The 23,592-nt window shown below is 38.5% G+C and overlaps 1 protein-coding gene across 1 annotated transcript in view; it reads left to right on the top strand.

The window, feature by feature from the left end:
* The window catches only part of VWA8 (von Willebrand factor A domain containing 8), a 373,132-nt gene that overhangs the window by 112,994 nt on the left and 236,546 nt on the right, over positions 1-23,592 (top strand). Inside the window, exons 15-20 of the mRNA XM_052649893.1 lie at positions 3,089-3,257; positions 5,753-5,830; positions 9,971-10,086; positions 12,870-12,976; positions 17,047-17,153; positions 22,478-22,549. Of these exons, the coding sequence (XP_052505853.1) occupies positions 3,089-3,257; positions 5,753-5,830; positions 9,971-10,086; positions 12,870-12,976; positions 17,047-17,153; positions 22,478-22,549 (649 nt within the window). The remainder of the gene's footprint in view (positions 1-3,088; positions 3,258-5,752; positions 5,831-9,970; positions 10,087-12,869; positions 12,977-17,046; positions 17,154-22,477; positions 22,550-23,592) is intronic.

Below are 23,592 nucleotides of genomic sequence, written 5' to 3'. Positions count from 1 at the left end.
AGCTTTAAATAAATGTATTTGCACAGTATGTATTCTTTGGGTCTGGCCTCTCAGCATAATTATTTTGAGATATTTCATGTTGTTGTATACTGATAATTCATTTCCTTTTTATTGCTGAGAAGCATTGGAAAGTACTTCACTTTCTAAAAACTTTTACTTATGACCCCAAACAAACATATTGGCCCCAATATTTTAAACCTTTGTAAAAGATCTTTCTGCTTTAAAGTTTTTTAATCTTTATGAAATGGTATCTGTTCATCTGAAGTTAATCTGTATCTTTAGTTTCAGTTGTTATTTGTTGTTAAATTCTAGTAACATTGAAGTTAACCTTGATTTTAAATTTTCATAGTGCATGTTTCCTAATTCTCAATTATTTATTACCTCTTCAGCCTTTCTGTTACCCACCAGTATGTCAGATCACGGGGCTCCCCACGTAGCACTAGTGGTAAAGTACCCACTTGCAATGCAGGAGATGTAAGAGACGTGGGTTTGATCCCTCGATTTGAAGATTCCCTATAGAAGGGCATGGAAATCCACTCCAGTCTTCTTGTCTGGAGAATTACATGGACAGAGGAGCCTGGTGGGCTGTCGTCCACAAGATCACACAGAGTCGGTCGTGACTGAAGAGACTTAGCACACACGCGTGCATGTCATATCACATCTGGAAGTACACGGCCCGTCCTCAGGCGTGCTCTGCTCTCTGACTTTCAGACTCAGAGAACGTAACACCATCAGAAAATTACTTTCCATATGGCCTGTTTATATGTAAGGAGGCCTTTGTGGAGAACTTGACAAGCAAACAGGTCCTTTCTTCCTGTTACTTAGCAGTTGGCTGTTTTTATAGTCAGCTTATATTAATACTTATGGTCTGTAGCCCACCAGGCTTCTCTGTCCGTGGAGGTTTCTCGGCAAGGCTACTGGAGTGGGTTGTTGCTATTTCCTACTGCAGGGACTCTTCCCAACCCAGGGATAGAAGTGCATTTGTTACGTCTCCTGCATCAGCAGGTGGGTTCTTTACCACTAGCACCACCTGGGAAGCCGCCCTGCTAGAGTCCATACCAAAAGGCAAGCCACAGTGTACCTCATAAGCAATGACCATCTCCGTGTTTAAGTTAAAACCAACCTGGCTTGCTTTCATGTTAGTTGTTCTTCTGGGTCTGAATCTGCAGTGTACCTGTGGCACTTGCTGCTTCTCCTGTTGGTTTAAGGATGGCAGTTGAAATTCCCCTTGCTTGTTGGATTTTGGTTTTGTTTTTTCCCTAATTTAGTGTCTCTCACCATCTTGAGTGGAAAACTACATCTGCAGCTTTAAATCTGAGCAAAGCACACATAAGCAGGCTCCGTCTCTCCCACCTTCTTTTGTCCCGGCTAGGAGAGAAGAGGATCAAAGGTGAATCCGACGTCTGTTGCTGGGCCCTGAAGCAGACTTTCTGGACTGTGGCAAACCACTTAACAGAAGTGGAAAATGGAATAATCTTCTCTTTTCAGATCGTAGAATTTTCTCTGCCCAGGTTTTGTTGTGTGACTGTAGTTTCTAGCAATCCTGAGTGATCGTGCCATCCTTAGGACTGTCAAGTCGTTATCTGTGTTGTTATCCTTTTCTCTTTTCCTAGTACAGCGCCTTTGGACAGATCATCCCCATACTATGCTTGAATATCTATAAATAAATCCCCCCCCCTGCTGCCAGCCCCCACCTAGTGAAATGAAATGGTATTTAGTAGCTTTTATGAACTCACCCAGACGTTTCATATGACCATTCCTATAAACTGCTTTTCCCTGGCTTACAAATGATGCTGTGGCCCTCTAAAATTCTAACTCATACTGTCAGGGACTCAGTGAACCTTCCTGTTGTATTAGGGGGACTTTTTCTGATCTGAAATCTTCCGAGTATTTATCTGATTCTCTCTACACATGTCTTATCTCCTGATATTCTCGCTCCCCAACCACGTAACTGTTGAGTTCTATCATAGTAGTTGGTGACAATGAAGAAATCCCATTTCGCTCCCTTTATTTTCATTTTTCTGAAGCTCTTGGCAGGTGTTTGAGTTTCATTTCTCCTTTCTCAGCAAGGATGATATAACCCGCAAAAGGTCTGTTTACACTACAGTTTTGAGAATTGATAAAAACTGATATTACTCATGATTAGATCATGATAAAGGGTTTCTAGCTCCTTCTTCTAAAACTACTCAAGTTCATTTCATAAACCATGGGAAATCTTATCTTATATTTACATCTTCAGATTCCCTAACAGGGATTTATCAAAGAGATCACTGTAAAAATCACATTGTTTCTATTAAATGACAAGAGTGAATTACATAGAAGTTCACTTTTCTCCACCTTTTAAAAACCTAAGTGTTCTTATTGCTAATCCAAATTTGAATTTTAATCTGATCCCTTATGCTACTTAAATTTTCTGCATTGTAAAAAGTCTCTTCATCCTAAGTAATGCTTCTTGGTCTTTCTATGACTCACATAGAAGTTCCTTGCAAGACAGGAGATTTTGAACAAAGACAGGGGACCTGTGTAATGAATATGAAATGTTTGGGGTTATGTTTCAAGGGACTGTTGGGTTTCCCTTGTGGTTCAGCTGGTAAAGAATCAGCCTGCAATGGGGGAGACCTGGGTTCAATCCTTGGGTTGGGAAGATCCCCTGGAGAAGAGAAAGGCTACCCACTCCAGTAATCTAGTCTGGAGAATTCCATGGACTGTATTGTCCATGGGGTCACAAAGAGTTGAACACAACTGAGTGACTTTCACTTTCACTTTTTTCTTCAAGAGACTGTGGAGTAGATTTATTGTAGGTACAACAACATATGCAAAACATGGATTCATGTTTTCCAAAACAGTGATTCATGCCAGCGATGGAGTTTCATCAGTTGACATGGTACATCATATATTAACCTTTGGTAATTCTTATTTTGTTTTAATCTTAGGTTTTTAGAATATCCTGACCTTTGTTTTTCAAAGCTTGTTCTTTGGGTAATAGCTTTATCTGTACCATAGTCTTATTATTGCCTAGGTTTTAGCTACTGTGGCCTAATTTCTGACACAAAAGGTTATGCTTAAAAAGACTTTTTTTTCCTTTTAGATCGATTTTTCCTGTTCACCCCTCCTTCAGAATCATCGCCTTGGCAGAACCCCCTGTTATTGGAAGCACAACACAGCAGTGGCTGGGGCCAGAATTCTTAACCATGTTCTTTTTCCATTACATGAAACCACTTGTCAAAAGTGAAGAAATCCAAGTGATTAAGGAAATGGTAAGAGTGAGGCCAGCACAAGCCCGTTGCCTTCAGTTATTCTCTTTTTAAGGCATTTTTGACACCTGCTTGAGCAGAGTTGGATATTTTTGGCTTTTTCTCACTGTTTATTTCCAAATTTCCTTATAAAATGGTTCTCATACGTCAACACTTTTCAGGATCATCTGGAGGGCTTGTTAACTTACAGATCGCCGAGCCAGTGATTCTGGGATGGAAATGAGAATTTACTTGTCTGAAGTACTCAGGCAATGCTGATGCTGACCACACCTTAAGAACCAGGCATTTGGGCTGTCTCTCCATTTTCCTCCTGTGGAGACAGTTTGGGGATTCTTTTTCCTTTTAGATTCAGCCAAAGGTGACTATTTAAAGCTCCTACTAAAAGGGGTGGTGGTGGTGGTTTAGTTGCTAAGTCATGTCCAACTTTCATTGAACCCATTGACTGAAGCCCACAAGGCTCCTCTGTCCGTGGGATTTCCCAGGCAGGAATATTAGAGTAGGCTGCCATTTCCTTCTCCAACTACAAGAGGAGGCCAAATATATTTTAGTTCCATAGGTTTTGTTAAAAATCCTAGGTATTTCTGGTCCCCTTGGGATTGTCAGGTAGCCTATACTTAACTGGTTAGCTGTCTAGTGGCTTGTAGTGTTTGTAATCTCTTATTGTGATGTCTGCCTTAGCCAAGCAGTGTGTTTAGCACTTTTGGAATTCTGGGACTTTACTGTTTAATGTAGTAGCACTAGCCACATTAAATCAAATTTAAAAATTCAGTTGCTCAGTCTTATTTCAAATGGCCATGGCACGCTGATAGCATAAAGAATATTTCCATCATTGTAGAACGCACTTATCCCCTTTGAAATACTAGAATGAATTATTTAATTTTAGGTCTTATGAGCATGGTTGTGGATAAGGGTGTAGACTTTAAAGTAAAAAAACTTGCCTTTAAATGTCAGATCCACTACTTATTAGCTTCTAGATCTTGGGTAAATTACTCAACCATATTTTCTTCGTCTGATGATGGGGATGATACTACTTATTACATCACAGGATTGATTTAAAGAATGAATAAGTATATATGGTATAGAGCTTTGAATTTTTAAAATTCCAGTTACTTAAATGCCCAGAGAAACCATGAACAGTTTGTTTCTGAAATTGTCATGTTATACCAATCATTGTTCTAACATCTCCTTCTGCTCTTTTTAAGTTAAAATTTTAATTTTGTCATTGTTTAAGTAAAATGTTCTTATTATCAGTTCAAATACATATTAAACTCAGTGTACTTAAAAGCAGTCAATGTATGTTTCCGGGCAACTGTTCTTTACATTTCATTGATAAGTAGATCATGCCCCTCAGGTATGTGGGGATTTTTTTCATATTTATTTTACTGAAATACAGTTGATTTACAGTGTTGTGTTAGTTTCTGTTATACAGCAAAGTGATTCAGAAATGCATATGTGTGTGTATATGTATACATTCTTTTTCATGTTCTTTTCCATTATGGTTTATTATAGGTTTTAAAGTCCTTGAAAAAATGGACAGTTTGAGCGTCTTCCCTTTATACAAGGATATATTAAGTCTCTCAGTAGACATAGGTGTAACGTTGCTGCTAAATGAAGGAGTTTGGTTTCGTAAGAAAAATGCCTGAATTAGAGTTGAAGCTAACAAAAATGGATGTGATATATGAGAAGTTTCTTATGGGTGTCCTATATGCCAGTTTTTAATTGGTTAGAGTTTTAACCTTGTGATAGAATTGTGAATGAAGAATGGCCTGGTTTTACCTGACTCTTTTTTTTTTTTAAGTTGATGTATAGTTGACTTACGATTTTGTATCAATCACTGTTGTACAGCAAAGTGACTCCGATGTATGTATTATATACATTCTTTTTCATACTCTTTTTTATTCTGGTTTGTCACAGGCTGTTGAATATAGTTTTCTGGGCTGTACAGTAGGACTTGTTGTTTACCCATTCAATATGTACCAGTTTGCCTTTGCTGATCCTGAACTCCCGATTCACCCCTTCCGCCCTCTTCGCCGTCCCTGCCCCCCTTCCCTCCTCCCCGCTCCAGTCTGTTCTCTATGTCTGTGATTCTGTTTTTATAGATAGGTTTGTTTGTGTCATATTTTAGATTCCCCATATAAGTGATAGCATATGGTATTCGTCTTTCTCTCTCTGAATTCACTTCACTTGGTGTGGTACTCTCTGATTGCATCCGTGTTGCTGCAAATGGCATTATTTTAGTCTTTTTTATGGCTGAGTAGCATCTGATTGTATGTATGTGCCATATCTTCCTGACCTGGTTCTTAAAGAGAAAGCAGAGGCAAAAGTGTTTCCTGAGAAGATGAATAAGCAAATTTATCCACAGGTCAAGCATGACACCTACAATCCGAGACTTCATAAAAGCATAATTTTAATATTGTATGATAACTAGCCATAATTTCTGGTTCCTTGATCATATATCCCAATTTATTCTTTCTTTCCTTAATCCTCTCATAAAATAGGTCCCAGATATGCCTCCGGTAGCTTTGGACAAATTGTTGTCATTTACGCACAAACTCAGAGAGACACAGGATCCAACAGTAAGTCTGGGTGTTCTCCATGGAATTTTCTGTTGTTGACAGGCTGCTGCTTTATATTCTTAGAGTTCAGTGCTTTAAAATCTATTTTTTAAGCTGATATTTTTATTCCTTCTGCTATGCTTTCTCCTATGTGTATATGTTACTGTTTCAGTGATTTTAACATTTCTTCCAGCTTCTCCTGGCTGGTGTCACAGAAAACAAGTTTTAGCTCTAGAGGAGTACCTGGGTGCTCCTGGAGCTTTGGCTCTCCTCCGCTGTCTCCTCTGCTGAGCAGTCTCATGTATTCTTATGGCTTCAAGTATCACCTCTGTGTGGATGCCAACAACTTTATCTCTAGCTTCTAGCTTCTCTTTCCTGGTTGATTCTCTATTTCTGATTCTGTTTATGTTTGGAATGATATAAGGGAGAAAACTTTTCCCTTCTTCCTCTTTAAGTTCTTTGGGTGGCCTAAGAATTAAATTGACATGAGACTGTTTAACAAGAGCAAAACAACAGATTTAATTTTGTAGATGCAGGAGCCCCATAAAAATCTGAGACTTAAAGAAGTGACCAAAGCAGGCAGCTTTTATACCTTTTAGACGAAGAAACAATAAAATTGTGAAGAATTGACAATACAAAGACATTTGGGCTTGGGTGGTAATTTAGTGAAAAAGAAACAAGGTTTGTTAATATAACCCTCTCAGCCCTAAATTCCCTATTTCTGGTGCTAAGGATGCCTTCTAGCCTGCTGGTACAGGGAGGGTATTTTTTCATGGGTGGTTTACTTCCTGCTTTCAGGGAGACAAAGGAAGGTCAAAGTATCTTTTTTGCACCAACTCTCTGCCATCCTGGTGCCTGGCACATAGTAGAAAAGTTAACAAATGTTTGATGAATGCATGAATAAATTAATTAGTTATTAATTAATAGGTTGTGCCTAGAATTTTCTCTCCCAGCGAACATTACATTTTCGTAAAAAATAATCCTTTAAGAGGAAAAAAATTTATTTTTTAAATAATTTTTTATCTTAAACCTCTAATATTTCTAAGCTGAATTGCTGTTTTAATCATGTTAATCAAAAAAACCCTTGAGATGTGCTGTTCAATATGCTCATATCCTTCCCCTATTTTGGAAGATAAAACTGCAGTTAGAAATTTGATATGATAAATGTTAAGGGTATTAGAATTTTTAAATTAGACTCTCAATTTTTCGTTGGTAATAATGTGAGAGCAGAAACAGCCAAACCCTTTATTCAACACTTAGGTGGCTCAACCTAAAGCTTCTTTCTGATTTAATACTGGATATTATTGTAAAGCATTTTGGTATTATCAGCTAACTCAGTATTTTTCAAACTCATGAGAAGTCCTTGATCACTGGAATGAAATATGATCCCCAAATTCAGTGTCATGTTTGGAATTAGACTAGAATATTTTAGCCTGGAAAGTTACCATGTGGTTTAATGGGACTCTTGTCATAGAATCCTCTGGTTGGAGTCATTTGTCAAACATTTTCCATGATTAAAATAGGAATTTTTCATGGTCTCAAGTATTGAGTGGGAATTGCTAAGTCATATTTAACTTCTGACACTTCAGTCATACTAGCTAAAACAGTCTTATCCTTAATTCTTCCTACTGTTTCATATCTATCCTTTGCCAAGTCCTTTGAAACATTTGTTTAATCCCTTCTCTTCTTTCTTATTGGGCTTCCTAGGTGGCTCAGTAGGAAGGAATCCTCCTGCCAATGCAGGAGGCTTGGATTCCATCCCTGGGTCGGTAAGATACCCTGGAGGGGGAAATGGCAACCCACTCCGGTATTCTTGCCCGGAAAATCCCGTGAACAGAGTAGCCTCACGGGCTACAGTCCATGGGGTCGCCAAAAAAAGTCGGACACGACTTAGCGGCTGAACAACTTCCATCTTCTTGCAAGTAACTTTACTATATAGGACTTTATCTCTTTATAGTAAGTAATTGAAGTACCTTTCTGATTCCTGCCTCAGTTTTTTGTCCTTCAACTACTTTGCCTATTACTGCCAGGTTAGTCTTTCTAAAACCATGTTACTGCTTTGCATATAGCACAGTCCTGTTGCCTTTAGAAGAAACACCAACTCCTTAAGCGTAATTCATGGATCTTTGATATTTGGGAGTAAACTTTCCAGCAGGACCCTCTAGTAAAGCTGGGTTGCTTTCCTTATATTCTGCATGTATTTCTGTTCTTGTTGCTTTCCTCCCTTTGTTCATAGCATTTCTCCTACCCGCTTGAACATTTTTAAGCCCCTATAGCAGTTGTCAAGTGCTCCACTTATTTTTGCATTAAATTATATGCTATTTTGAATTGCGCTTTATGCTTTTTTATATTTAAATATTGTCTCTGTGTCTAGAATGCAAATTTGTTGAACAAGTCTGAACCAAATGTTTTGCTTATGAAGTCGCTGAAACTTAGAATGTGTTTTTTAATAGAGAAAAGGATATGTCATAAATAGTGGCCATGCTCCTAACCTAGTCCCCAAAGGAGTGTTTAATCCAAGTTGTAGCAGAAATATAATGCTAATAACAACAGACCTGCATCTCATGGAGCTGTGAAATACACGAGGAAGGAGCAATAAATTCTTTTTTTGCTTTCTTGGAAGGTACAGAGATGACCTAAAGCAAAGTGTTAAAAGGAACAAATGTGTAGTGTAGTTTTAGCATCCTCCCACCATTCGTTCTGAGTCCTTTGTTAATTCTATAGAGTCCCCTTTCCTTTTCCTCAGGGACTCAGGGCCGCTTAACTGCCCTGATCAAACTTGGTGATATTTCACCCTAGCCTCTTCTACCCCTCCCCCACCCCAGAGGACCAGTTTCTTTAAAAGTTCTTTCTGCTCTTGATTTTCAGCGAAAACTACTATCTTCTAATGCTGCTGATCTAAGTTAGGAATGAGGCCAGTAACAATCTGATGCAGATGTTAGATTTTTACTAACATGTAGATCCAATTCCCTGTTAGATTTTTTTTTTTTCATTTTGAGGAGGCTGACTTTGAATAATAATTGCTGCTGTTTGTTGAGCACCCATATGTGTCTGACCTCTGCTAAGTGCTTTAGAATAATTTTCTAATTTAATCCTCATACTCATAACACTTAAAAGTGAGGGCTTTCTTATCATTTTAAAGATGAGGAAATTGGGGCCTGAAGAGATGAAGTAACTTGCCAAAAATCACATAGCTAATAAATGGAAGACTGATTTGTCTGACTCCAAAGCTTATAAACTTTACTATTACATTATGCCGTCTGCTAAGATAATTTCAAATTCAAGTCCACAAATGTTTGTTGGTACTTAACAATGTCCTGAGCTCTTTACTAGCAGCTCTCTTAATGGGATTTGTGGAAGAATAAGAATATAAAGTAAAATTATTCTAACAGTGTAGGAGAAGGTTTCCCAACTGTAAGCTGCCACCCAGGTGATAACTGGTTGACACCTCTGTGATCAGCAGCCTAAAGTGTCCACAACTCCTTTTCTCTATTTCAGAAGCCAGATATTTACTTAAAGCTCAGAGCATTTTCTGGCTATCTTAACAGTTTCGCTTTGTATAAGCATGGTGGGAGTGGAAATGAATGTATGTGTGTTCATTTGCTTAGTCCTGTCTCACTCTTTGTGACCCATGGACTGTAGCCAGCTAGGTTCCTCTGCCCGTGGGACTTTTCAGGCAAGAAAACTGGAGTAGGTTGTAATTTCCTCCCCCAGGGGATCTTCCAGACCTAGAGATCAATGCCCCTTCTACTGTGTCTCCGCTTTACAGGCAGATACCTTACCACTGAGCCAGTGGGGAAGCCCCAGTTGTACATAAGGGCTATCCTTAAGTCAGGTTCAGTCTGTACAATGTAACATCTTTCCTCCATCCAACCTCCTTCCCCTCCTCAGAAAAAAAGAAAAAAACAAAAAACGCATGTATACACAGCACTTTAATTGAATTTAATAAATACTTTTCATGGATTTTTTTTTAAAGCTGTCTTTAAGGATGTTTTAAGTGTAAATTGGTTTTTGTTTATTTGTAATTCATTAACAGTAAGTACATAGTTAAGTTTGACCTTGTCATTCAGGAATAATGAATTCTGCTATGATACCCATCCAAAGGCACTTTCAGCAAGTTGAAACGTAACTCCTCACCAGCCTGTCTTTGCCTTTTGGTAGGCGCAGTCACTGGCGGCGTCCCTTTCTACCAGACAGCTGTTGAGGATTTCTCGTCGGCTGTCACAGTACCCTAACGAGAACCTTCACAATGCTGTCACCAAAGCCTGTCTTTCCAGGTAACCATATTCTCCTTTCTCACTGAATCCAACTTTCTGGGTCTTTGCTAAAGTAATACAAAGAAGTTTGATAGTCTGTGCTCACAGGTCTGGAAAAAGTTATCAGTCTGAACATGTAGCTTTTTCAGCCTTGTATGCAGTGTTTCCCTTCATTGTCTTCAGTTCAGCTCAGTCGCTCAGCCATGTCTGACTCTTTGCGACCCTATGAATCGCAGCATGCTAGGCCTCCCTGTTGATCACCAACTCCCGGAATTTACTCAAACTCATGTCCATCGAGTCGGTGATGCCATCCAGCCATCTCATCCTCTGTCGTCCCCTTCTCCTCCTGCCCCCAATCCCTCCCAGCATCAGGATCTTTTCCAATGAGTCAACTCTTCGCATGAGGTGGCCAAAGTACTGGAGTTTCAGCTTCAGCATCATTCCTTCCAAAGAATACCCAAGGCCAATCTCCTTCAGAATGGACTGGTTGGATTTCCTTGCAGTCCAAGGGACTCTCAAGAGTCTTCTCCAACACCACAGTTCAAAAGCATCAATTCTTTGGCGCTCAGCCTTCTTCACAGTCCAACTCTTACATCCATACATGACCACAGGAAAAACCATAGCCTTGACTAGGTGGACCTTTACTTAGGCATAATAAGAAAGAGATTTTTATATGTGATAAAGCTAAGTTACTTACTCAAATCAGACAGAAATGAGTAAGGATAAGTAGGTTTGGCATTTGAATACTGGTTCATTGTCTTCTGAGAGAGAGGTCTCAAGCATTACACATGACGCTTCCTAAATTTGCACTGGAGCTTTCCATGCAAGGTAGTATGACATGTCCTGTTGCCCAAGTATGGAAAAACTAGCATCTTTTCAGTCTACACTACTATTTTTCATACTTGTTTGGAAATTATTTTAAACACTGAGATAGAATTTCCTTACAGAATCATGCTTACATGAAACTATTTTAAAAGAGTAGTTAGAAAAGATTAATAACACAATCCAATTGACCTGAAGATTTCTTTTAGACTCATTTCACATGATCTTTTAATTATTTTTCTGGTGGTTATAACTGTTGTCCATTCATTCCTTGATACATTAGAGGAATTAAAAGGGAAACTGTATTCAGCTTCGGAAAATCTCTTAACTGCCCTCTATACATTTTCAGCTTAGTGGACAGTTTTCTTATAGTCAAAGTAAGTTCCTTGTGTTGCAACTTCAGTTTGTTCTGTGGTGAAATGAGGCTAAAGTGAGGCTTGTTTTCAGTGCTTTGGAGTAATTCTTTGAATAATAATCATGAGAAATAATAAAGTTGATTCTCTTAAGTAGATAATTCAACTTCTAAATGAAAATTAGAAAAAAATGCTTCAATTGCCTATTTTTTAGGGTTATGAGCTGAAGAAAATACATGCAGAAAGATAGATTTATTATCTAGACAGTGTTTTCTTAGTCAGAACTAAGTTATAGTTAATAGAAGTAAATAGTCAATGCTAAGTAATACAAAGAGTTTCAAAGCCTAAGGGAAAGTAATACTTTGGAATGAATGAAATAATCATACACAAAGCATTTTAGAGGCCATTCGAGTGAGTAGACAGTGAAAACATAGCAATTTACTTTGAGTCTAGTATAATCTTGATACCTAAACCAGACAAGAGTAATATATGAAAGGAAAATTATAAATCTCATTCATGGAATGTGTACAGAAATCCTAAATGAAATACTAACAAACCAAATGTAGATATATATTATATATAATTTATCCATATAAATAAATTATGAGCAACCTGGAGTTACCTCAAGAATGTGAAGAAATTTCAATATTCTTTCTTTAAATTTACCATATTAGCATGAGTGAGTGAGAGTGAAGTCACGCAGTCGAGTCTGACTCTTTGCAACCCCATGGACTGTAGCCTGCCAGCCTCTCTGTCCGTGGGATTTTCCAGGCAAGAATACTGGAGTCGGTTGTCATTTCCTTCTCCAGGAGATATTCCCAACTCAGAGATCAAATCTGGGTCTCCTGCACTGCAGGCAGACTCTTTACTGTCTGAGCCACAAGTGAAAGCCTATTAGCACATTACATGTTAACATATTACTGAGAAAAATTTTCATTTTAATAAGTCATTAGAAAGGGTTTGATAGAACTCAGCAGTCAAACTTGAAAACAAACCAAAGCAAAAGTAAACAAACAATATGCTTAGCTAACCATGAATCAAAGAGAAGTTCTTAATCTGATAAAGGGTAGTTACTAAAATTTTATAGCAAACATTCTTAGGATATATTGCTTTATAGAGTTAGGAACTAAACAAGAATGTTGCCTCTTATACTTTTAGACTGGCTAAAAGTTATATGATTAGCTACATAAAAATATTCCAGAGAAGCTGCATGTAAACTACATTTTAGAACAGATAGAATATAATGATATTACTTATACACCCAAGTCAGTGATACTCCTATCCATATATTCCAGTAAAAATCAATAAAGAAGTCAAATTTTTTAAAAAATAATACCATTCAAGATAATAATAGAAAGCTTTACAAACCTAAGAATAAATTTAATGAGTGGCAAATAATGCTTTTATGGAAAAAAGCATGAATCCCTATTAAAAGTTGTAAAAGATTGCTGTGGGAAATGGGATACTATACTATGTTCAGAAAACAGAAGATTAAGTATTATCAAGCTGCTTTTTCGCACATCAAGAGGGATCATCCTTAATTGGTCATGTGTCTGTCTAAGTGTCAGAAGATATTTTGGAATCACAGAAAGCTTTGACTTTATCAATCCATCCTTCCCACCCCACCAGGTTTTTACCAAGCCTTGCAAGGTCAGCATTAGAAAAAAATCTGGCAGATGCTGCAATAGAAATAAGTACTGCTAATAGTCCAGAGTCTGATTTGGAGGATTACAAATGTAAGTATTTGAATTGTTTCTCTTTTAAGTGAATTATTAAACATTTGTATTATTTATTACGTGTGTGTGTGTTTGAGAATTACTCAGTTGTGTCCAACTCTTTACATCCCCATGGACTGTAGCCTACCAGGCTCCTCTGTCCATGGAATTCTCCAGGCAAGAATACTGGAGAACGTTTCTGTTGCCTTCTCCAGGGTATCTTCCCAACCCAGGAATCGAACCCAGGTATCCTGCATTGCAGGCGGATTCTTTACCATCTGAGCTACATATTATTATATTAATAATAATGTAATAATTTATTATTATTATTTCAGTTAAAAATGTTTTCTATCCCCACTCATTTTGTTTCATGTATTGTGTTGAAGAATCTTTTATTTTAAAAAATGTTTCCTTTATTTCAGTGCATACCAGATGTAGGTCCTCCCCCAAGAGGTCACAATTGACATGAATTTTAAAAGCTCAGAGAATTCCTACTGTAAATAAAATGTAACTTTGTTTTACCTTTTATTTCAAGGGTATTTCATCATAGGACCTAGCATTCTGTTCTCTTTGCACAACATTTCCATTTTGGGGACCACCAGTGTTCTTGCCTGGAGAATCCCAGGGACAGGGGAGCCTGGTGGGCTGCCATCTATGGGCTCACACGGAGTTGGACATGACTGAAGTGACACAGCAGCTGCAGTATCCTACAGGACATGTTTGGGAAGCTGTCTAGGTTGATGTAGACTAAACTAATATTCTGAGGATCACTTCATGCCTTCTTACTCCTTTCATTTCTACCTGATGGTCTTTTGTGCTACTTTTCTTCTGGATAACCATAAGTATAATTTGAGTTTGGGGGAGGTCTAGATCTTTCTGTAAAAGTACCCTGTTCTTCGTTTAGAGCACAATGACAGGTTCTCTGTTTTTTGAGGGTCATTAACTGTCTTATAAAAATATCCAATGTGTGATCACTCTCTTAAAGGGACTTATTGTGACTTTCTTTGCAGTAGATGTTTTTAATAGTTGAGGATACACTGAAACAAGAACTTTATATTAAGGAGATAAGGTGATTTTTTTACAGTAAAACTATAAACTCAACATACTGATGGATCTGGCTACAGAAACGCAGAGCCAACTCAGAGACAGAATAACTCTGGGACTTGGAGATTCATAACAGCACTTGATTGAATCCTTCAACATATCCCCCCCCCCCCCAAAAAAAAGATTGCATCATTCAAGTGATAGATTTTTTAGTCTCGGTAATAAGCCAGTGCCGGCAGTTCCCATCGAAGCCTTGTGTAGGAAGGTGATAAGGAAACTAAGAGACTTTTGACTTATCTGGTCCCATTCATCTTTAATATCTTCTTTCTTATAGAGAATTCCTGTAATTTATCCTCCTGTTCAGAGGATGAGGTTCACCAAACAGCCTTCTGATAAGGATTTGGCTTTCCATGCAAGTCTCCTTCTGAATAAAATGCTGATATAGAAACAATATATCATGTAGTCTATATGAAATTTTCAGTTTTCATTGCAATGTAATATATTGCAGTTCTGGTTTTATATATCAATTTATGTATAGATAAAAATATGTCTTTAACATTCTCCTGGGAGTTCGGTATCCCCTCTGTTGTAAGGATAAAATCAGATTTTGAGCTTACCAGACTGAGGACCTTGACAAATTTACCAAATTAATGCCATCCCATGAGATTTCTTAGAAGACTGATAGCCACCTTTCCACCAGGGAAGTACTATCATCACCATTCTCTGAGAGCCTTTTCCTTTTCTAGCTTGAAATTTTAGCAATAAACATTAGCTGAGTTATTTAAATTTGCTTAAAGTCCTAAATCTACCGAATAGGTATCTTTCATAAACTAAGCCATGCTACAGCTACTGCTAAGTCACTTCAGTTGTGTCCGACTCTGTGTGGCCCCATAGATGGTAGCCCACCAGGCTCCCCCGTCCCTGGGATTCTCTAGGCAAGAACACTGGAGTGGGTTGCCATTTCCTTCTGCAGGGTATGAAAGTGGAAAGTGAAAGTGACGTCGCTCAGTTGTATCCGACTCTTAGCGACCCCATGGACTACAGCCCACCAGGCTTCTCTGCCCATGGGATTTTCCAGGCAGGAGGACTGGAGTGGGGTGCCATTGCAAACTAAGTCATAGGTGGTATCAAATGCTGTTTGAACCTGAAGTCACGTGTCATCGCAGCATACGAGTATGTAGTAAATTCCCTCCCACAGTCCTGGGCTTTCCTTTTACAGTTTTATATGGGGTCTGTTTCAGAGACCTGATGGACTTCCTGGTGGCTCAGACAGTGAAGCATCTGCCTGCAGTGCGAGAGACCCGGTTTCAATCCCTGGGTCAGGAAGATCTCCTGGAGAAGGAAATGGCAACCCACTCCAGTACTCTTGCCAGGAAAATCCCATGGACGGAGGAGCCTGGTAGGCTACTGTCCATGGGGTCACAAAGGGTCGGACATGACTGAGCAACTTCACTTTCTTTCTTTCAGACACCTGAAAGTAGTAAGTAAATAGTAAATTCTTGGCATGGCAGCTCATGGTTTTCTCCGCTAATAGAACTTGTGAATGAAAGGAAATGGCAAGGAGCTATTGGAGGGAGAGGTCTACTGTGTTTTGGCAAATGTGTAGCACTCAGTGGTGATTCAACAGGCTGGGAGTGTAATTATTTTAACCTCAAAATTGTTCATGGTACTCCATAGGAGCAAATATTGGTTTCTCTCCTTGATTTTCAAAATACTCTAGCACAAAAATAGTCAATTTTTAATTTTAAAGAGAAGGGAGGAAAGATGGGACAGTTGCCTAAGACATTGTAATTGTCTACCTGCTTGCTCAGGTATATCCACAGGATGAAATTTATTTGGAGATCACACTGCAGAAAGAACATCCTTGTTGTTGTCGTTTAGTTGCTAAGTCATGTCTGACTCTTCGCCACCCCACGGACTGTAACCCACCAGGCTTCTCTGTCCATGGGATCTCCCTGGCAAGAACACTGGAGTGGGTTGCCATTTCCTTCTCCAGGAGATGTTCCTGACCCAGGATTCCCATGTCTCCCTGCTTTGCAGATGGATTCTTTACCACTAAGCCACCTGGGAAGCCCAGAAAGAGCAGCATCCTATACTAAATTCTGTTTTTAGCTCTACCCATACTAGCTGGGTGATTTTAAGCAAATTATTTAATTCATGTACTTCTTAGCTTCCTCTTAATCCTTGTCTCCTTGTTAAGAGATTTACATGAAATCATGTGAGAAAACAATGAGCCGAAGCTGAGGTCTGGCACATGGAAGGTCCTCAGTAAATAATAGCTTCTACTGTGGTCAATATGACCACAACAACTAAAACTATTACGTTATTATCATAGACCTTCAAATGTGACATGTAGTGAGTATGTGTATCTCCTTACTGTAGAGAATACATGTGAGATATGTCCCCTGACATGAAGAAATTTATAACTTAGTTTCATGGCTTTTAAGGAGCTCATTTTCTATTCTAGACCAACTATTTAAAGCAAATAGGGGATAATACAATATAATCATCACAGAACAACTGTAGCACCTGTGGTACTTATTTGGAAGTACAGATCTGGACCTTTCCTGAAACTAGTGGTTTGAAAGGTCTGGGGTCAGTTCATCTGTAGTTTTGACTAGAGCTCTAGGGGATTCTTCTATGGGTTCTAAAAAGAAAAAAAAGATTATATTCATGGTACTTCGGAATTTTCAGATATATGTATTTCAGAGTCTCTGACTAAACAGCTCATAAAGGTGCCTTGACTGAGTTCTGGGTTTTTCCATTCTCAATCTTACCTATATGTTGCTTGCTCCATATGTTGTTTTAAATAAAATTTTTGATATTTTGAAACATCTTCAGCCTTTTTGTAGAGCTTTTAAGATTTTTTTGCGAAGCTATGATGTTTTATTACTACCTTCAAGCTTATTTCTTTTAGATGTTAGATTAAAATTCCTTGATGAGCCTACACAATGTTAAAGATGCTATATTATATCCTGTTCAGGCTGGACTTGGCTTCTCTGAGGACAGGGCTATAAGTAATTCTCTGTCCTATGTGAAATGTTTAGGTGAAATCTCTTCTGGATCTCTGAGGATTGGCGCGGTTAGTGCACCAATCTATAATGCCCACGAGAAAATGAAAGTGCCTGATGTTTTGTTCTACAACAACATCCAGGTAAGATCTAGATTTTGCATTCCTGGGTAATTAAATCACCTCTTACACTGTGGTAATTAACTCCAGTTCAAGTATAACTGATGTTTATGTTTGTAATTTGCTAAGTCGCAAAGAGTCGGATACAGCTGAGCGACTGCACTGAACTGAACTAAACTGGTTTCATTCAGATGTTGCAGAATGAGGTGTTGAGACATCTTTTATTAGTGCATTGTAAAGTTATAAATTCTTTCCAGAGTTACTTGAGAATGGAAAGAGTTGCTGCAATGATTAATCAATTTTATATGCACACATAACTATACTTCAAGTAAAATGAATATATTATTAAATTAAAAACAGAAAGCACTCTTATTGATTCTCCTGCATTTTTGTTAGTTAAATCATTTCAAGTAATTCAAAGGATGTGTCCTATGTATTCTTTTCCTCACATTTCTTTCCTTTTTCTGAAAATGCCCAGTATTTTTCTATTCTTTACTTTTTAAAATCTTTTTTCAGTGGATCAGAGTAGACAAATTTCCACTTGTATATGGTGCTCCCACTAAGACACAGAAATAAATGTGTGTCCAGAAAGTTGTATTATAGATGTTCACTTTAATAAGAAATTTTTCCAGAGAAAATTATTCATAATATGAAGGATTTTTTCTTTTCCAGATTTTCTGTCATATGGTCATGTGTTTATTTTATAATATAAAACATACTTAAATATTTCTCTAATATTTGGCCGCCAATTTGCACGTATATTATAATCCCACATTTACAAATTGTTTGAAGTACTTCTTGCCATTTTCCCTATATTAAATAATTAGAGAATTAAAGTAAATTATTTTTATCTGCCATTCCCTAAGGAAAAAGATTTTGAATGTTCTTAATTAGGAGTATATTTTTTTGTCCTATGAGGACCATAATTTATATCCCTACATTATATTAACAATAAAAGGTATCTACACAAATTCTTCTTTCTCCATAAAAGTCTTGATTAAATATTTTTAAAGTCTGTTCGAATTATAATTACCCATGACATAGCGAAAGGCATAGCCTGGATTTGCTTTTTCTTTTTTTTTTCATTCTATGGGCCATTAACTAACGTCAGTTTTATTTTTCTTCCAGAGCGTTAATGCTCTTATACAAGCAGGGAACAAAAGAACAGAAAATAAGGTTACTTATAAGGCACAAAGGAATAAAGAATCTTGTCTGTCAAAGACCAGAACATGCTTGTAAGGAAGATATTTTCAAGCATTTGTGCTACCACACTCTGTTCATGTAGCAGAAAGGAGTGGATTCAAAAGAAAGAGGAAACTTTGTCATAAGTGACAATTTGAAAAACTCCGTGGCAGCAAAGATCGAAAAGACTTCCCAGCGTGTAAGAATGGAGGAAATTCGGGAGCAGGGAGGGCCATTGTGCCCTTGAACACAGTGTCTGTTGCCATGGTGTTTGTGACCCAGACGTGGAGGACTGTGCTGTGAACTTTGCGCAGTGGCCCTGAGGGATTTCTGTAGCCTGTCTCCAAATGTACCCGCTCTTCACAAAGCATTATGAATTAACCGTTAAGGAAAAATTCCAGCTGTGCCAGTTCTTGGAGCGATGACTTGATTAAGTTCAGTTTTGTTGTGTGTGTTACTATCGTCTTTTCTGCTGCACTTCACCTATGAAGCAGTATCTTCCTTGCCTCTTGAATATTTAGGTGCTTCTATACCATCTTGTTCTGTGCCTGTGGTCTTCTTGCCACTCCGTGTTGTAGCTGATTTTTAAAACACGTTTCCTACACTACTAAGATAAAACCTTGTGTTGTTGTTTTAATTTTGTATCTCTAGCGGATAGCATAGTGCCTGGCACATAGTGACTATTGAGTGAATATGTGTTGAGTGAATTAATGAAAGAAGGAAAAAGATTTTGAATGTTCTTAATTAGGAGTATATTTTTATTGTATCTCTCTTTAAGGAATATTTTACTTGTAGTAGTAAAGAGGAGAAATTGGAGGATCAATTAGTAGCCTCTTAAACCTAATGAGCTTCAGAGCTGAAAAAAAAATTTTTTTAATGTCTGCCTTGTGTCTGTCCTTGTTCTAGGATATTATTGGATTGGCCAAAAAGTTGGTTTAGGTTTTAAACCCAAACTTCAATCCAGTATCAGAACACAGAGATTAAAGTACATACATACACAGTTCCAGGGCTCAAGTTGCCTGAATGTCTCAAGGGGGAAGGCAAGCAAGTACACATCGTTATGATGTAATTGAAGTACACATAGGTTACTCTGGTAGCATTGATGAGGTGATGGTCCCGGATTGGAATGATTCTAGAAAGTGAGTTCACTAGGTGAAGTTGAAAGACTCAGGCAGAGACACTAGCATCTGCAGAGACGTGGCTACATAAGAGTGGAGCTCATTTAGGAAGCTACATCTAATTAATTGTCGTGGCCAGAGGTGAGGTTTAAAATGGAAGAATGACAAGAAATGAGGCTGATGAGTTAAAAGGTCATAGTATATGGGCCTTGCTAATGAAGGAACTGGGAAGCTATTCAGAAGAAGTGAGAAAGCTGTTCAAAGCTTTGAGGAGCGTTTCTCCTTTTGCTCACTTTGCGTTCATCCTGTATCATTACCTGTGAGTTGGAACAGAGACACAGGGGGACTAGTGAGGAGGCTGTGGCAGTAGTCCAAGTGAACTTAGGGAGGGTGTGAGTGAGGACAGACAGCGGGGACAGAGTGGAGAGGACACACGGGGAAGCCGCATGGGGGCAGGGAGCGCCAGAGGGGCCTTCTGTTGGATGAAAGCCAGAGAGCCTCCCTCACGGAGCACGTGGTCTGCTGGGAAAGTCAACAGAAGAGTGAAGAGGAAATGACTCTCCACTGTGCCCGTGGCTGGAACACACAGTAGGAGAGTGACGGGGGATGCGCTTGAGACTAAATCAAAAAGATAAGGAGTGATCCTTGTCCCGAAGGTATTAGTCATTTAAAGAGTTTTGGGGAAGAGAAAAACTGACATGATTGTGAACCGAAAAATGACTGTCAGTACCGTGGAGCACATATTAACTCAAGGAGACACTGAAGTTTGAGATGCCACATTGGTGGGTAAAAATCTAGGCCAGAGATGAGAAAGAAAAAAAAAAAGAAACTTGGATGAAAGCTATGGGAATAGGGGGAAAAAAAAGAATGGATACAGTAAATTTGATAGCTTAGATATCAAATGGCTGGATAGCTTAGATTTAGCTTTTGCTAAGGGCCAACTGAGTTGGGCAGGAAGATGGTGATGATTGGGTCAGGTTGTAGAAAATGATGCTATTAATTGGGATTAGAAATACAGGCTAAAGCATGAAGCTGTGGAGAAAGGAATGAGCCACGTTTTGGGTGTATTAAGTTCTAGTAGACTGGGAAACAGCCAAGTATAATTCAATATTTTCTCAGAAATGTGGGGCTGGAGTCAAGAAGAATGGTCTTGCTGTTGAAGATCAGTGTAAAGTTAGTGGTTGAAGCCATGGAATGGATGAGTGGATTCAGGGAGAGTAGGGTCAGCAGTGACTCTTCCAGCACTGAGGTGCACGTTGCCCTCCTTCCCCCTTCAGATGGGTGCCCGCGTACAAGAAGGCTTAACCTGGTCTGCCCCATCCCATGGTTCCCAGGAAAGCAGGTAACAAGGGAGTGAAAGAGAACCAAAAAAGGAAGAAAATCAGTATTTAAGGAATTGCTGCAAAAAGAAGAAGATACAACCCAAAACACCAAGGAGAGAAACCGTTAGAGAAGTAGGAGGGAATCAGGAGAGGAGACTTTGAAGAAATTGTCTGTGGTACCAAGGGGGCCGAGAGGTTAAGAAAAGAACTCCGTAGGCATGACCTTAGCCTTAGCTAATGTTTGTTGACTTGAATAATCTAGTTAGGTGTAATCAGGGCAAAAAGTAGGAAGACATGAGAAAAAGTAAAGATGACAGCTGTAGTTTGGATTATTATTCAGTATTCACATTGCTTTTTTACCTGCTATCTAGGTGTTTGTTCCAACTTTTCTATCTATTTTTCATGGAGATTAGCCCAGGTATTTCTGGAAGAACTTAATGTTTTCTGGAAATCGGCACTGATTGTTCATCTTAGTTAAACAGAAGAGTTCTGCAGACCAAATTATCACTAGAACCCAAACTAGAAGCCAGATGTTGTAAGTCTTCCTTTTAACTTGGGTAACTGTGTACCCTCGTTTACTCAAAATAGTCCCTGTTTATACTTGTTGTCTCAGCATAATTATTAATAACATCTCATTTTATTCTAAAAAGTACTCCAGAATGAACAAAATAGCTGACCCTACTTCAAGCCTCATTAAAACTCCAGTTCCATGGTTTATCTGAAAGCATTTTTAAAAAATTACCAAGATAAACATTAAGGAAAACTCATCTGTTCTTGAAGGAGGGAGAAAACTTTTTTAGTTTTTCTAGAAACTCTGAAGAAAATATTGTTATTGCTTAACATGAGAAGTAAAAGGACAATATTTTAGATGTAGAAAAAAAATCACAAACCAGGTTTAAAAAAAAGACTGGCAAACGAGAACAATATCTACAGCATGTATAAGATGTAAAAGGTTAAGTTGCCTTTTTCACAAATAGAGAACTTCAATAACTTTAGTACTTTGAGGCCTTTATTTTTTCAATACAGAAAACCAAGAGGAAATAGGGATATGAATCGTTCCAGGCTGTAGTTCTCCCTTTAATCCTGGCTGAGCCTTTTTGACCTACTTATGATTGTCCTATTTGTCAAGATCCAAAAGAGCAATGTAATTTCCTCTGTGACTACTGTGAACAACTTTAATCTTATTATATTGTGTCATGTTTTGAACTTAAAAATATGAAAAAATTTTAAAAATATATAATTTTTTGGAGTATAGTTGCCGACATTTTAAATTCTAAACCTACACATATGCATTGAAAGTCATAGTTAAGAAGTCTATGTAAGATTTTCCATGAAATCTCCAGTTGTTTTAGAAAACCTTTGTATATTTACATTAGTATTAATTTAAATATCACATTAAATTATAAGCCAACTCTCCATAGTACAATAGCTGAAAAATATTTGAGTCACATTATAAAAACTCTTTGAAATATGTATCAGTCAGTGGTTGAGTCTTGCTAAGGTAGACCATTTCAGGTCTTATAAATATGAGTGACCCAATTGGTTATATGACTTATTTTTGACCACAGCATGCATTTTAATTTTTTAGCATAATCAAATTGAGTATTCTCTATTATAATACATGTTTTTCTTTCCATGAAGATATCTTTATAGCTAATAAGTTAACTTTCTTATTTCACCTTGATTATGCAAAACACAATTAACCTCTAGTCGTTTTTTCCTCTAGCATATGATAGTGATGGAAGATATGCTCAAAGACTTTCTTCTTGGAGAACACCTATTATTGGTTGGAAACCAGGTGAGTTATGGCTGAAACCAGGTACTAATGAATACTAATGAAACCAGGTACTAATAATAATACGATTTAAAAGCCGTATGTTTCTTCTGCTTGATGGAGTAAGTTTTCAAAAATGATTTTTTTCCTCTAGCTAGATGACTAGTTGAAATTAAACAATAGGATCTTCTACCTTCTACTTTAGAATTACCTCAGGGCTTAAATCACTACCTCGCACCCGCCCCATTCAATCTTCCATCAATTCCTATCCATTCTGCCTTATAAATATCTATGTTTCTGACACCTGTCACCCAGCCCAGCTCACTGTCACCTATCACTTGGATTACAGAAGTGGTTTCCTAATACAAAGTTCTTAGACCCAAGCTTACACCCACTGTGATCTACTTTCCACTCCGAGCCAGATGGATACTTGAGAAACTAAAGTCTGAGCCTTTTTTCGCTCAAGTTGGTTCCCCGTTGCCCTTAGGTGTAGTCTTTAGTGTGGCTTCGAGTGTCTTGCAGGAGCGGCCCCTGCCCACCTCCCCAGTCCTAAGGTTTGGTTCCCTCCTTTCTTGCATTTGGTGGTAGCTTGAGCCACACTGAGGGCTTCCCAGGTGGCTCAGGGCCAAAGAATCTGCCTGCCAATGCAGGAGACCTGGGTTCGATCTCAGAGTCAGGAAGATCCCCTGGAGGAGGAAATGGTAACCCCCTCCAGTATTCTTGCCTGAGAAATCCCATGGACAGAGGAGCCTGGCGGGCCACAGTCCATGGGGTCAGAAAGAGTCGGACACGACTGAACCACTGACCTCAATGAGCCGCTCTGAACTTCCTTCAGTCCTCAGCTCTACTCTGGTCCTTGAAGCACGCTCTTCTCTCTGCCTGGAGCACTCGCCATCCCCTTCCCACACCCTTCTTCTCTAACGCCAGGAGGTGTTCTCTTGTCCCCGCTGAGTTAGGCTTCCCCTGCTTCTGCACAGCTTCCTTCCATCTCCCCATCATCACACTCTTCATGTGCCACTGTGCCACATGTAGAATGACTGTCCTTCCAGCTTGTCTGCCTGCTCCTC

This window comes from Budorcas taxicolor, chromosome 12 (genome assembly GCF_023091745.1).
Source record: "Budorcas taxicolor isolate Tak-1 chromosome 12, Takin1.1, whole genome shotgun sequence".
NCBI lineage: Eukaryota > Metazoa > Chordata > Mammalia > Artiodactyla > Bovidae > Budorcas > Budorcas taxicolor.
The sequence above is the reverse complement of the archived record's forward strand: the minus strand, read 5'-3'. Positions and strand labels throughout refer to the sequence as shown.